This window comes from Lontra canadensis, unplaced genomic scaffold, assembly GCF_010015895.1.
Source record: "Lontra canadensis isolate GAN:19392208 unplaced genomic scaffold, GSC_riverotter_1.0 scaffold84, whole genome shotgun sequence".
Classification (NCBI taxonomy): Eukaryota; Metazoa; Chordata; class Mammalia; order Carnivora; family Mustelidae; genus Lontra; species Lontra canadensis.
The window spans coordinates 6,301,848-6,314,581 of NW_022631078.1; the positions used below are offsets into that span (position 1 = coordinate 6,301,848).

General features: G+C 58.1%; 1 protein-coding gene across 1 annotated transcript in view; it reads left to right on the plus strand.

The window, feature by feature from the left end:
* The first annotated feature begins 2,636 nt into the window (after nucleotides 1-2,636).
* The window catches only part of NFAM1 (NFAT activating protein with ITAM motif 1), a 33,465-nt gene continuing 23,367 nt past the window's right edge, over nucleotides 2,637-12,734 (plus strand). Inside the window, exon 1 of the mRNA XM_032882851.1 lies at nucleotides 2,637-2,788. Within this exon, the coding sequence (XP_032738742.1) occupies nucleotides 2,689-2,788 (100 nt within the window). The 5' untranslated portion in view covers nucleotides 2,637-2,688. The remainder of the gene's footprint in view (nucleotides 2,789-12,734) is intronic.

The window sequence follows — 12,734 nt, forward strand, 5'->3', positions numbered from 1 at the left end:
TGACTGCACCACCCAGGTGTCCCATGCAAATCTTATTTTAACCTTCCTGTGCCTCGGTGTCCTCATCTGTAAAATGGAATTGGTTTTGTACCTACCTATGGGATTGCAGTGAGGATTAAACTGATTTGAAGATTCAGAATGTCTTGGCGTTTAGTAACCGCTCAGAACTATGTTACTGCCTGGTTGTGCTGGGATGGTTGCTCCTCACCCACATGTGGGGCCCTCGAAGCTTGGGTCTCTCACTTCTGCGTCCTCCCGCTGATGCCAATGCCCACGGCGAGAGGCGCTCAGCCAGATGTGAGGGGACAGATGGATGGACGCTCAGACCGGTGCCTGGACAAGCAGGAGTACTGAAGTGTGCTGTCCCTTAGGGTCCTTACCCGCAAACTCAGCTGTGGAGACCTGGCCCGCAGCTACCCGCTGGGGTGCCCCCAGAACCCACGTCCTCTGCCCCTCCCATCCAAGCCCCACCAGGAGCGCAGGGGAGGAAAAGCCATCACATCCAAGTCCAGCAGCTTCTCTGCTCGGGGACCACGGTAGGAAGAACAGGTGGAAAGTGTTCATGAAAATGAGGTTTCTCGATGTGCCGTGGTTTCATTTCCATCACTTGGCTCTTGAAGGCCTGAAAGGCAAGCCTGACACCCCCCCACCCCCGGCTCCCTGCCCAAGGCGCATCCCTGCCTCTCGCTGGGGACAGTCATCCCACGGTAGCCTGTTGGGATCCTGCCCTGTGCCAGGCTCCTCAGTAGGCACCACCTTTACAGCAAGCCTGGGAGTAAGGCACTTGACCTCACCTTCTGCTCATCCAGCCAGCCAGCCATTCATACACCGATATTTACTGAGTACATACTAGGTGCCTGCACTGGGCCGAGTCCCAGGGGTGTCAGAGGCAAAGGGGACAGAGGTGGCCCCAGACGGGCCAGAGATCATACACCAGACCCAGCCCCTGAAGCTGCACAGCATCCAGGGCTCCAGAGTGCAGATCTGGGCTGCCCTGGGGTGCAGATCTGGGCTGCCCTGGGGAGCATATCGTGGGCTGCCCTCTTTAGGGGCTGAGGGCTTTGTGTGCAGAGGGGGATGAGTGGCACCTGCGCGGCCAGGAGCGGGGACGGAGCCCGTGTCCGAGTTCCGAGGAGTCTTGGTGCTCAGCCTCAGTGCCAAGCCACAAAGAGACTCCTAGAGGCACAGACCAATGCCTTCAGAACGCTCCCTCCGCACACAGAGGCATTAACGTGACGTCTATCACCATGGCATCGAGGTGCTTAGACAACCCGATCCCCCCAGAGGTCGGAAACAGCGTGAAGCAGATTATCTGTGTCTCAGTGTGACATGCGAGCGTGTATCACTGACGGATCAACAGTCAGTAGCGCCGGGGTCCCTGCGGCCCCCCAGCCAGCGGGACTGGGCTGGCGTCCATGGGTCTTCCTCACCTGGTGGGCAGCCCTCCTCCTCCTTGCCACCCTCCTAGGGCTGCTGGGGTCAGGGAAACATCTCTGGCTTTCATGGTGCGTGTGCAAAGCTTTTGGAAGGAGAACCAAAGCTGGACCCTGCCACGCCCCCACTGGGGATTGCCTGGGGCAGCCTTCGAACAGCCGGGCGGGCGTTGAGTTCGGGCCCCACGGAGCTGCCCTGATCTCTAGCGAGGTGCTCTTCCTCTAGGAGGCATCGTTTTCTCTTCTGTAAAATTGGAAGAATCACGTTTGTCTTGAGGGTTAACGGGCACTCACGGGGAAAGGAGAAGCGCTCATATGTGCAGAAGCTCGGCCGAATTTCTCCCAGCCTCCCCTGCCTCGCGCTGGGTCCTCCCCTCCAGCCCCAGACCCCTGCCTTCTGCCTCCCAGAGCCTGCAGGCAAACATCAACCCCTACCTCGCCCGGCTCAGGCCCAGGGCTGGACTCCAAAAGGCCAAGGGCAAAACTGGAGGCTGCTGGGGAAGGGGGCGTCAGGCAGCCAATAATTAAGATGCCTGCTGGTGGGGGAGGGGTGAGCTCAGGCCGAGGGAAGCTTGGGGGGGGAGGGGTGAGCTCAGGCCGAGGGAAGCTTGGGGGGGGGCGGAGGACATTGCAGGGGAGTCAGAGAGGAGGCCACCACTGGGCCTCTGCGCTGTGTCTGTGGTGGCCCTCACCGCGCTGATGACCGTCAGCTGGCCTCCTGGCACCAGTCAGGGCTGCGAACATGGGCTCCTGCCCTCACCCTAGCTGCCTGCCCCTTCTCCATCACGCCCCCAGCCGATACCCCAACTCCCACCGCCCCCCCGAAACCTTGCGCTGGGATGAGCACACGAATCCACAGGCCCCTGGACAATTTCTGGCAGGAAATCTGCGAACACAGTTTTAAAAGTTTCAGCTGTGAGCAGCTAAACCAAGCCCCAGAGTTCCTCGTGGCAGTCCTGCGTCCCCTCTGTCGCCAAGTGTCTACCGATGGGCCACCGGCTCGAAGGGGACCGAGGAGGGGAGCAGCTCCCCAAGGCAGAGGGGCACGTGCACCAGATTCCTCGCCCCGGAGCCGTGCCCACTCCTTGCTCGGAAAGTCCGAGTTATGAAGGGGATCCAACACAGTGAGGCCCCGAGGAAGCAGAAGCTTGGCTAAGGAGGAGCTTTGTGGGGACTCAAAGGGGAACTGTGGGGCCGGCAGGTCATCCCCTCGGTGAACTTGAGACGAAAGAGGAAGACTGAGCAGGAGGCCCCGATGGAGCGCCAGCCTCCGTGGCGGCGGGCCCCGCCGGACCTGCTCTCGGGCCCCTGGCTCCTGGCCTTGCTCCTGTTTCCCTGGACCCTGCGGCTCACAGGTACGCTGCCTGCCTCCTTCCCACGAGCCCTCTGGCCGGCACATCACAGCCGCTTTCATCTGCCCGTGCGGCTAATTCCTGGGGACCTGTCTCGGGAGATTTGCTGGTTGCGTTTGAACGTTGTAGACTTCACAGGGAAAGCCTTCGGGGATCCAGGAGATGGTTCGCTAATGCCTCACCAAGGTGGCTTTTAAAGGGGTGCGGGCAGCGCCCCCCTCCCCGCCGAGTGAGCAGCCTTCCTCCCACAGCCTGACCCCTGGCCCTCAGACAGGGTGGGTGGGCCTTGCTGCGGCCAAGGGTGTCAGCGCAGGTGTGGGGTCGGTGGGGAGGGACAGCTTTCCTCCGTGGAATCTTAATCTGCCAAGCGGCAGGGCCAGCCTCGGCCTCGCTCCCTGTGTTATCCCGGGAGACCAGGAGCACTGTGCCCGGGGACGCCAAATGGTCACTCTTGCCAGAAAGGGGAGCACCCCCCACTTCCTGAACTACAGCCAGAGGCCACCTCGTGTTCTTTCGCAACATGAGCGGATGCCATTCCCGGGGCCAAAGCCGTGCCCCCTTTCCTGGTCCCAGGTCCCCTCAGAAAGGGGGCGGCCTGGATCCAAGCCAGGCCCTGGGGTGCGTGGCCTTGGAGCACCTTTATCCAGACGAGGACTGTCTCTCCGGGGCTGCCCACGCTGGGGTCCCTCCGGCTCAGTCTCTCCCAGGGCAGCCCCGGCAAACTCTTGGATTCCCAGGGTCCCCCCACCCCACTGTGCAGCCTGGGTGCTTGGTTTCCTATATTCACCCAGACTTTTATGAGGCTTCCGGGAGCTGCCTCCAACTTCTGCTTCATGCTCTGCCTTTCATTTATGCCATAAACGACAACAACTCTTCTTACTGTCATGAATTAGCCGCTTTGAGCACTTGCTCTGGGCTTTACTCTCACGGTCAGCCCCCCTCCAGCCACCCTTGGGGTACTGTCACGGCCGTCACCGCTTAAGGACGGCGAAACGGAGCCCCAGGGAGGCCAGGTGGCTTGCCCAAGACCTAGAGGGTGAGTGGAGGTCAGATTTAGACCCAAGTCAGCCTGATCCCTAAGCCCGGACCCTTGGGTCTCCTCTCAGCCTTTCTTCTTTCTTATAAGATTTTATTTATTTTTGAGAGAGAGACAGCAAGTGCACGCATGAGCGGGGGAGGGGCAGAGGGAGAAGCAGGCTCCCGCTGAGCAGGGAGGCAGAGGCAGGACTCGATCCCAGGACCCAGAGATCATGACCTGAGCCGAAGGCAGAGGCTTAACCCACTGAGCCCCCATCTCTTAGCTCTCTCTGTAAAGAACATTCCTCACAGAAAAATGTCACTGTCCTCCCCCCAGGAGGCAAGAGCTGACTGGGTACCTACAGCGGGCTTCCTGGGCTGGGCCCCTTGTGACATCATGTCCTTTCTCCTCGCACACCTTGCAGTCCCTCCGGCACCCTCCCCCCACCCCCCTCCAGGTGGCCGGTTCAGAGATGGCCCCAAGGAAATGCAGCTTGTTGGTGACAATGCGTCAACTCGGTCATGTCTAACTGAATTTCCCTCGAATTCCCACCATTTCTCCTTGTGCGGACCTCCTCCCCAGAAGGAACCCAGCACACCTGGGTAACAGTGGGTGACACTTTGCGGGATGCCACGGTGAGAAGCACTTTTGTAACTGTCTGAACTGTAAACAGACAGCAGATTTTTTTTCTCAGGATTGCAGCAAAGTTTGTACAAAAGAGAAACTCTGCTCTTTCACAAGAGGTGACAAAGCCTGGTCCCCTAGAACGTCTCAGAGCAGCAGACAGCAACGTCACTCCTTGTCCCGCCCTGCGGGTGCCTGGCTCACTCTCTCCATCTGTCCCCTAAGCCTAGGGACAACGGGCCTCTTCCCTGAGCCGCGGGGTGGTGCAGGATTGAGGACATACACCAGGGCGTTCAGGCTGACTTTCCATCTGAGCTCTGTGATTCACCCCAAGTCCCCGGGCAGGTTCCTAATGTCTCTATGCCTCGATTGCCTCATCTGTTAAATGGGTACAATAGCAGTTCCTGCCTGGCGTTAGGCCCCGAGACGGAGTGGTTGGGGCTCAGAGAACGTCAGCCACCTGCCGGTCTAGCAGAGCCGATGGAAATCCAAGAGTCAGTTGGCCAGTTGGGTATCTTAGCGAGCCCACGGGCTCCTTCGGCTCTCTCTGACCTTGCTGGTGGCCTCTGGCTCATTATGCGTTGGTGTCTCAGGACCTCCCTTGCTCCCAGCCCTCCTCCTCCTGTCGTGAGCTGGGACTCGAGCCTGAGTCCTACCCTCCTCCAGTCTTTTGAGCTCTCTGCAAATTCTACTTTTCTCAAAGGGTCTGGCAGCCACTTGTGGGCTCATGGACAGCTGCTCTCCCCCGGGGCTGAGTCATGCGAACCTGAGATTCGGCTCTCCTGGGAACAGCTGCACATCTGCTCCCCACTTCCAGCAGCCTTCAGTCACCTGCAAGGGCTCTGGGGCCAGGCAGAGCCCAGGTTCAAGTCCTGCCTTCTTCTGCGGACTGCTGCATGACTTTGGAGAAGTTACTTAACCTTTCTGAGCCTCTGTGCTCCCAACAAATGTCAGTCCCCTCTCTCTTCTCGGCCTTTTCAGAACTCTGTATTTATTTCTCCAGTGCCCATGAGGAGGACCCGTTCTGGGCACTGGCTGGTTGGGGGGGTACTAGAGGTGAACCATCCCTACTGTCAGCCTGATGGAAACGCTGAGGCTTGCCCAGAGAACATGACAGAACATGACCCAAGGAGAGAGTTGCCGATGCAGGTTTCTCCCCTCCCCCCTTGCTCTGGACTCGGGTGTCACTGCTCCTTTGTCGTCCAAAAGATGTTCAGGAGCCTCCCGCCTTCTTTCCCGCAGCTCCGAGCCTCTGTCAGGATTGGCCTCTGCTTTTCATCTTTGTCTAATCCCAATACAGAGCTCCGGAGGCAGGCGGAGAGAAGCACCTCGCCGCTGGAGGTGGGGCAGGGGGAGTGTTGGCGGGGGCAAGGGAGCCGAGAGGGGGAGGAGGCCGAGCAGGTGGGTGGGTGGCACGCACAGCGGGAATAAAGACTGGGAGGCCAGAAGGCAGAGTCAGGGGCGGGGATGGGGAGAGGTTCAGTCTGACTGGAGAGGGGGGTCTCTCGGTGGAGCAGTGGGATAGGAATCCCACTGGGCTGTGTTCCAGGTAGACTGTAAACGCCTCTCAGGTCGGGGTTCAGATGCTCTTCTAGTTGGCCCTATTATCATCGCTTGCTCTTTTTAAGTTGTGAGCTCTAATACCTGTGCAGAGCAGCACAATAAACATCATAAAACAAAGTCCCGTGGGGCCAGCTTCTGCAGCCCCTGGTCCCCCCGGCCACCACCTAGACACCCCTCTCTCCCATCCTGACTCTCGGGGCAATTGCTTCCCAGCATCTCTTTATAGTTTTAATTCTCAGTGTGTGTCCCTGAATGATACGGATTCATGTTCCCTGTCCTTGAACTTTGTATAATCACAGTGAGGCTGTGTATTCTCTCACGACCTGCTTCTTTCACTCCGTTGTGTTCGCAAGATCTGTCCAGTTGCCAGTGTGGCTACAGTCTGTGCGTTTTCATCGCTAAAGAGCAGGGGTCGTAAACAGCGGCCCCAGGGCAGGGGTGGCGGAGTGAGGGGAAGGCTCAATCCGCCCCGCTGCCTTTCGGTAAGGCCTGCGAGGTAGGAGTGGTTTTTCTCCCATGTTTTTAATGGTTGGAAGAAAATCAAGAGAAGGATATTTCACGGCACATGACAATGATACAACATTCACATCTCAGCGCCCACAAATAAAGTTTTATTGGAACACAGCCACGCGCATTCATTCGTGGGCGATCTAGGAGGCTGTCACCCTCCATCGGCAGAGCGGAGCGTTGGGACAGAGACCCTATGGCCCCCAAAGCGGAAAATATTCACCCTCCGGCCCTTCACAGAGCATGTTGGTCAAGTCCCGCTGCGGAGTGTCCCACTGAAGGAATATATTGCAATTTCTTTCTCTGTGATGGACATTTCAGGCCTTGCCGTCGGTGGCCGTGAGCACTCCGGTGTGGCCTCCAGGCCCATGGGTGTTCGAGGCCTCTGGGAGCGCGTGTTTCCGTGGAGGCTGCTTCTTCCCCAGCTGTCTGCCTCCCTTAGGGGAACTGTGAGCTTCAGGGGGCGGGAAACGCGTGCACTTTCTTGGTTTGAATCCTCGACACCTAGCACAGAGCCTGGCACCCAAAGGACGCCCGGCAGACTCCAAAGACAGTGGCCAGGATTGAGCTCCTCAGCCCAGGAGGAGTTCCATGGGGGGCGGGGGGGAGATGTGACACCGCAGGGAGAGGCACGAGGGTCCAGGCCTACAAGGTGGGTCCGCCTGTAGGGCGGGGGCCTGGCCTTGGGATCTTCTCGGCACAGGCAGAGCAGCGAGACCCTCGTGTCTTGGGGACGAGAGTATGGATACGGGAATGCCACGTCCCCATGGGCCCTGACACAGGAGAGCGGACCCTTATTGTGGATCTAGGGGCCGTGGTCAGAGGACTGGCCTAGGGCACTGGGGTGGGGTCTGGAAACTGAGGAAGGGAAGGGGGGGGGACCTGAGGCTGGAGAGGGGGAGGGGAAGAGATTGGGTGTGAAGTTGGTGGGAGGAGCTCCTGGTCCCCTGGGGAAGGACAGTGTGGCCGGCCTGGGGTGAGCTTTGAGAGACGTGGCCAAGTCACCCCAGCACTCCGCCCCTACTTCCCTGTCGGGGTCCTGGGCGCCCTCTGATGCAGGCCCCTTGCCAACGGGAACAAGAAGGCACATCCAGGACCACCGGTGGCCCTGGGACCTGGCCCGTGGGACCCCTCAGGGAGGGCCTCAACCATGGGGTTGGGGTGCCTGTAAGGGAAGGTGTGGTGAAGCCTGGTTGTTTCCGCTGTCCCCACCTCCACCCCCAGGACTGCATGGACTGTGGGGAAAGAAGGTGAGGTCAGAAGCCAGATCCAAGCTCGCTGGCGGTGGGCTGGGGGAGAGGGGCCGCGCGAGCACAACCCCAGGCAAGGCAAGCCAGCTTCTCAGTCAGCAGAGGCCCTCCCGGCGGCGCAGGCTCTGTGGCCATATTTCTGAAGGCCACTTGGCGACCTATAGCAAAAATTAAAAATTTAAAAGGATCCCCACCCTTTGAAGATTTATGTATTTCAGAGAGAGAGAGAGAGAGAGCACACCCTCCAGCAGGGGAAGAGGCAGAGAGAGAGAGGGAGAGAGAGAATCTCAAGCAGACTCCCCGACCTGGGGGCTCGCTGTCACCATCCTGAGATCATGACCTGAGCCAAAATCAAGAGTCGGATGCTGAACCACCTGAGCCACCCTGTGCCCCCTGGGTACATCCCCTTTGAACCACTAACTCCCCTTTTCGAGACCAGACAACCTTTATATACAAGCCCGATCCCTCAAGGGTCCGTGGAGCACAGCTGCAGACCCCCAGGGCCACCAGCTATCCCCTCACCACAGTGGGTTTAGACAAGGCCCTCCCCCACACCTTGCCCCTGAGCTACCCTTGGCTCTTGGCTCCTGCCTCCCAAACCCACTTTCCAGCCCTGCTGGATGACTGCTTGCCCTGAAGCCTTTGCTCCCGATGCCCCCTTTTCCTGGAAGGGGTCCTTGCACTTGCCCACCTGGTGACTCCAACCTGTTGCTCAAGGTCAAACTTGGCGACCTTCTCTGTGGTGCCCACTCTGGTCCACTCTCCCATGCCCCCCACAAACCCAATGGCCAGCCCTGCCCCACCAAGGTGTTCCCCTGTAGTTCTGCTCAGGAACTAATAGGAATGAAGGGCATGACAGAGCTCCCCTGGGCAGCCGGGGGTCCCGACAGCACCAGGGAACAGGTCCCCAACCTTCAGAGGTGGGCTCTGTGCAAAAAGCCAGAGAAAGGGCCAGGAGAGAGGGTGCTGGCTGGGGAGCTCTGGTGGGAGGAGGAAAGGTCAAAGACGAAGACATTTGCAAGTGAGGGTCAAGGCCAGAAGCAGTGGGAGCCACAGCCTCGGCTCTAAGATCTTGGCTGACCTCCGCTTGCCATGGGAGGGGAGGAGGCTGACAGGAGGCCGGGACAGGGCAGGGCAGAGGCTGAGGAAGGAGAGGCCGGGGAGGATGGAGGACAGTGAGTGATTTCGCGCCCGGAGGGCACCAGATCTTTGGGGAGATAGAGATTTAAGAGAAGTCAGGATAAAAGTGATCTGGCAAAGGCGTCTATAGGAAGGAGTTAGCGTGTTGACAGCCAGAAGCATTTATATTTTAGAAGGAGACTGGAGGGGGAGGGGTCCCAAGCCGTCAGAATGAATCGCTAATGTGAGGGTTTTAGGCAGCTGGAGAAGATGGGAACTCTGTAGTGTTTCTCTTATTATCTTTCTTTCTTTCTTTTTTTAGATCGGGGAGGGACAGAGGGAGAGGGAGAGAATCTTAAGCATGCTCCATGCCCCACGAGGAGCCCAACACGGGGCTTAATCTCACAGCCCTGAGGTCATGACCAGAGCCGAAATCAAGAGTTGGACCCTTAACCGGCTGAGCCACCCAGACGCCCCTCTCTTGTTGTCTTTCTAGAACAGAATGGGATCCTGTCAATCCCAGATCTAGAAGCCCTCAGAAGCTCCCCCTGGGTTTCCAGGACAACACTTGCCCTGCACTGTCTCCCTCCCACCTCCCGGAGCCCCCCCTCAACACTTATGCCTCCACAGCTCCTTTTGAGTCCTCCAGCTACCAATGATGACTTCTAGAAGCTTCATCCAAGAGCTTTTTGTGCTTAACCCGCCCCTCTCTGCTCCCCTCCCCCACCTGGCTGCCTCTCACTCTTCCTTCAAAGCCCAGCCTGGCAACGTGATGGGATGTCCACAGCCATGATGTCAGGGTGGCAAAACTGTGGGCAAGTTCAATGTTCTTAATCCTTCGCTGTGGCGTCTAGAACTCCTACAGCGCGCACGTTTCCTTTTTGTAAGAGGGGGGAGGGGCTGAAGACTTATAATTAAAAAAAACAAAGACCCAGTCCCAGAGTTGCCCCTCCTGGATTCCTCTACTCCTCCCAGCAGGGCTGGGTCCCCCGCTCTGGGTTTCTGCAGGCTCTGGGACTTCCCTTTATCTCCCCACGTTCCAGCTTCATCAGCGAGCTCTGCCCAGTGGCAGGGCCCAGCCCGCCCTGGCAGGACTTTGGGTGGGTGCCCCCTGCAAGGGCGTGCCCTGGTGGGGTCTCCCCCCTCGCTCCATTTTGTCCTACACGCATCCAGGGACAAGAACCAGAACCCCCATTCTCCCTCTTTGGTCCTATCGCCATCTCCACCCCAACCCGACGTCCTTCTTTGAGGGCAGAGGAGGGTATGAAGGGAGAAACTGAGTCTCCAGCTGTCCTAGGCGGCACCCTCAAAGTTGGAGAAACTTGCCTTTTTCAACCTGAAGGAGAGGTGATTGTTATACAAATGCCAGTGAGTACCCACAAAGCCTCTGCATTTCTGGGACCAGACAGTCGACCTTCTGCACTCAGTTTGTGTCCCCGCGTAGCCACGGTGCTCCCGGGGTCTAGAGTCTGGAGGCTTTAGAACAGAACGCAGGCAGGGCGGTGGAAATGGCCCCCGAGGCCAGCCACGTCCGTCTGTATCTTTGTAATTCGGAGGTGTTGAAAGATGTGACAGCCGGTCTGATGGCAGCGTTCCGAGGGCACCAGCGCTAAAAGCTTCAGAGTACACACTCTCTGTTCAAAGGTTGCCTTCCAAGACCTGCTACACGCTTTTCCCTAATCAGCCACTTGGCCATGCGCCGTTGTTTGATGCACGGGTCCTGAAGGACTCCCCCGTTTTTCGGTGGTGTCCTGGGATTCGTGCTCAGGCAAATGGCCAGAGCCCTGTGATAAAGCCAGCAGCCCCACGTCTGTGGCTTCCCAGCAGCCCTTCACATGGGCCTTAAAGGAAAAAAAAAAAAAATGGCATGGCTCTGAGAGATGCCAGAATTAAATTAGAGGGTGAAACTCCATGCCTAAAATAAAGACCGTGGGAACTGCTTTCTTCTGTAGCTGGAGAATCAAAGTACTTTCCTTTAAAATCGACCGAAGTGGGGATGGATACCTTTGATCAGCACGTCTGGACTCTCACCCCTTGGCTGCCGAGGCTGGGGGCCACAGAAGGGATCGAGTTCCAGGCATAGTGGACAGCTGGGGCAAGGTCTGGGCCAGGTGGGTCAGAGGGGCTGCGAGGAGGCCAGGGCAGCTGGGGAGAGCAGGGAGGGAGGGCCCGATGCCGGGGCTGGGGGGATGTCATTGCTGCAGTGAAGGAGGGACGCTGGCTGGCCCTTTGGGCACTCGGTTGGCGCTGATACGGGACTGTCTGTACACGGTTTGTGGGACCACATGCTTCTGCTCTGGGAGCTGCAGATCTTGAGCTGGATGACAGTAGCTGTCCCTCTAAAGCGGCAGGGGCTGTTCTGGTGAGGACCTTTGTCCCCATATCCTGCCAGATGACATGTCTATTAGATGACCCAAATCTAGAAAAATGGCCTCTGAATTTGTAGCTCCCTTTAAAGGGGTGCAGCTCAGGGTACCTGGGGGGCTCAGTCATTAAGCGTCTGCCTTTGGCTCAGGTCATGATCCCAAGATCCTGGGATCCAGCCCCGCATCGGTCTCCCTGCTCAGCCCCTTGCCTGCTTCTCCTTCTCCCTCTCCCTGTGGCTCCCCTGCTTGTGCTGTCTCTCTCGGTCTAATAAATAAATGAAATCTTAAAAAAAAAAAAGGTGCAATCCTTTCATTTGAGAGATGTTTTCTTTGTCTTGCTCCCAGATTTTAAAATTGTGGCATAGGGCAGTGATGAAGAATTTGGAGTTAAGGACCCAAAGGGACTCCGTTTACAATCCCATCCCCGCCTCTGACTAGCTGTGCTTCTGGGCAAACCTCTTCCTCTCTCAGAGCCTCGGGTTTGTGCAAAAGGGGAGTGTGCCCCCCCCCCCGTCCCCGGCCCCGCAGTAACGCGTTGTCATCACACAGCTTCACAGCGACGCCCGCCCAAGAGTCTGTGTGGGGCAGAGGGAGTCCTGCAGACGGAGAGGGTGACCCCCAATTCTGGGAGAGGAAGGGAACAGGATGGCATTCTGAGCAAGAGGAACGGCCAGGCAGGCCTGGCGTCCGCGGGGGAGTGAATGGAGGGCAGCTCAGCTGGCAGCTCAGCTGGGCTGCGTAGGGCCCGGAATCGTGGACTGGATCCTCCAGCCCAAGAACTTGCAATTTTTTTTTAAAGGTGACCCAAAGCAAATGGATGCATGTTAGAGCACGACCCTGTCTAAACCCAGTTGTGCGACTGTAACTGAAACCAAAAGTTCACGAAAAGCGCCGTCATTACGCACAAAATGCTGCAAGGTTCTATTTTTTTAAATTGCTTGTCCTCACCGTGTAAATTGATTTCAGACTCCTTCCTGGGTCTCCTCTGGGGTGGGGGGCACTGCAGCAGGGTCAGTCAGCAAGGTGGTCTGTGGTTCCCTGGGGAGCAGCTCCAGGCAGCTCTCTGCCTGGGGTGGGGATACGGGGCGGGGTGCTGGGAGGGGAGTCCAGATTCCAGAGCAGGGCTGCAGTGCGGGGTGCCCTGTATAGGGGGTGGGGAGGGCAGATGGAGGGGCATCCTTTCTACACCCAGCCAAGTTCTTTGATTGTGAATCCCTCCCCCCAGGGACTTGGCATGGGGTCCCTGGGCCAGGGTAGGACTGGGGCCCCTCCCTACCGCTCTCAAGACCACTGTGCAAGTGGCCACAGATTCAAAAAGTGGGCAGTAGACAAAATCTTTCCCAACAAGGGCAACAGATAAGGAGTAAGCGGAGAGAGCAGGAGGAGGCCGCTGCTGGGGGGAGGGTTCTCTCTGCTTGCTATGCTGGCCACCCCGCAGGGGAGCCTGGCGTCCCAGGTTTGGGTCTGCACCCCAGGGAGTCCCCCATTCCCCCGTGTCCAGC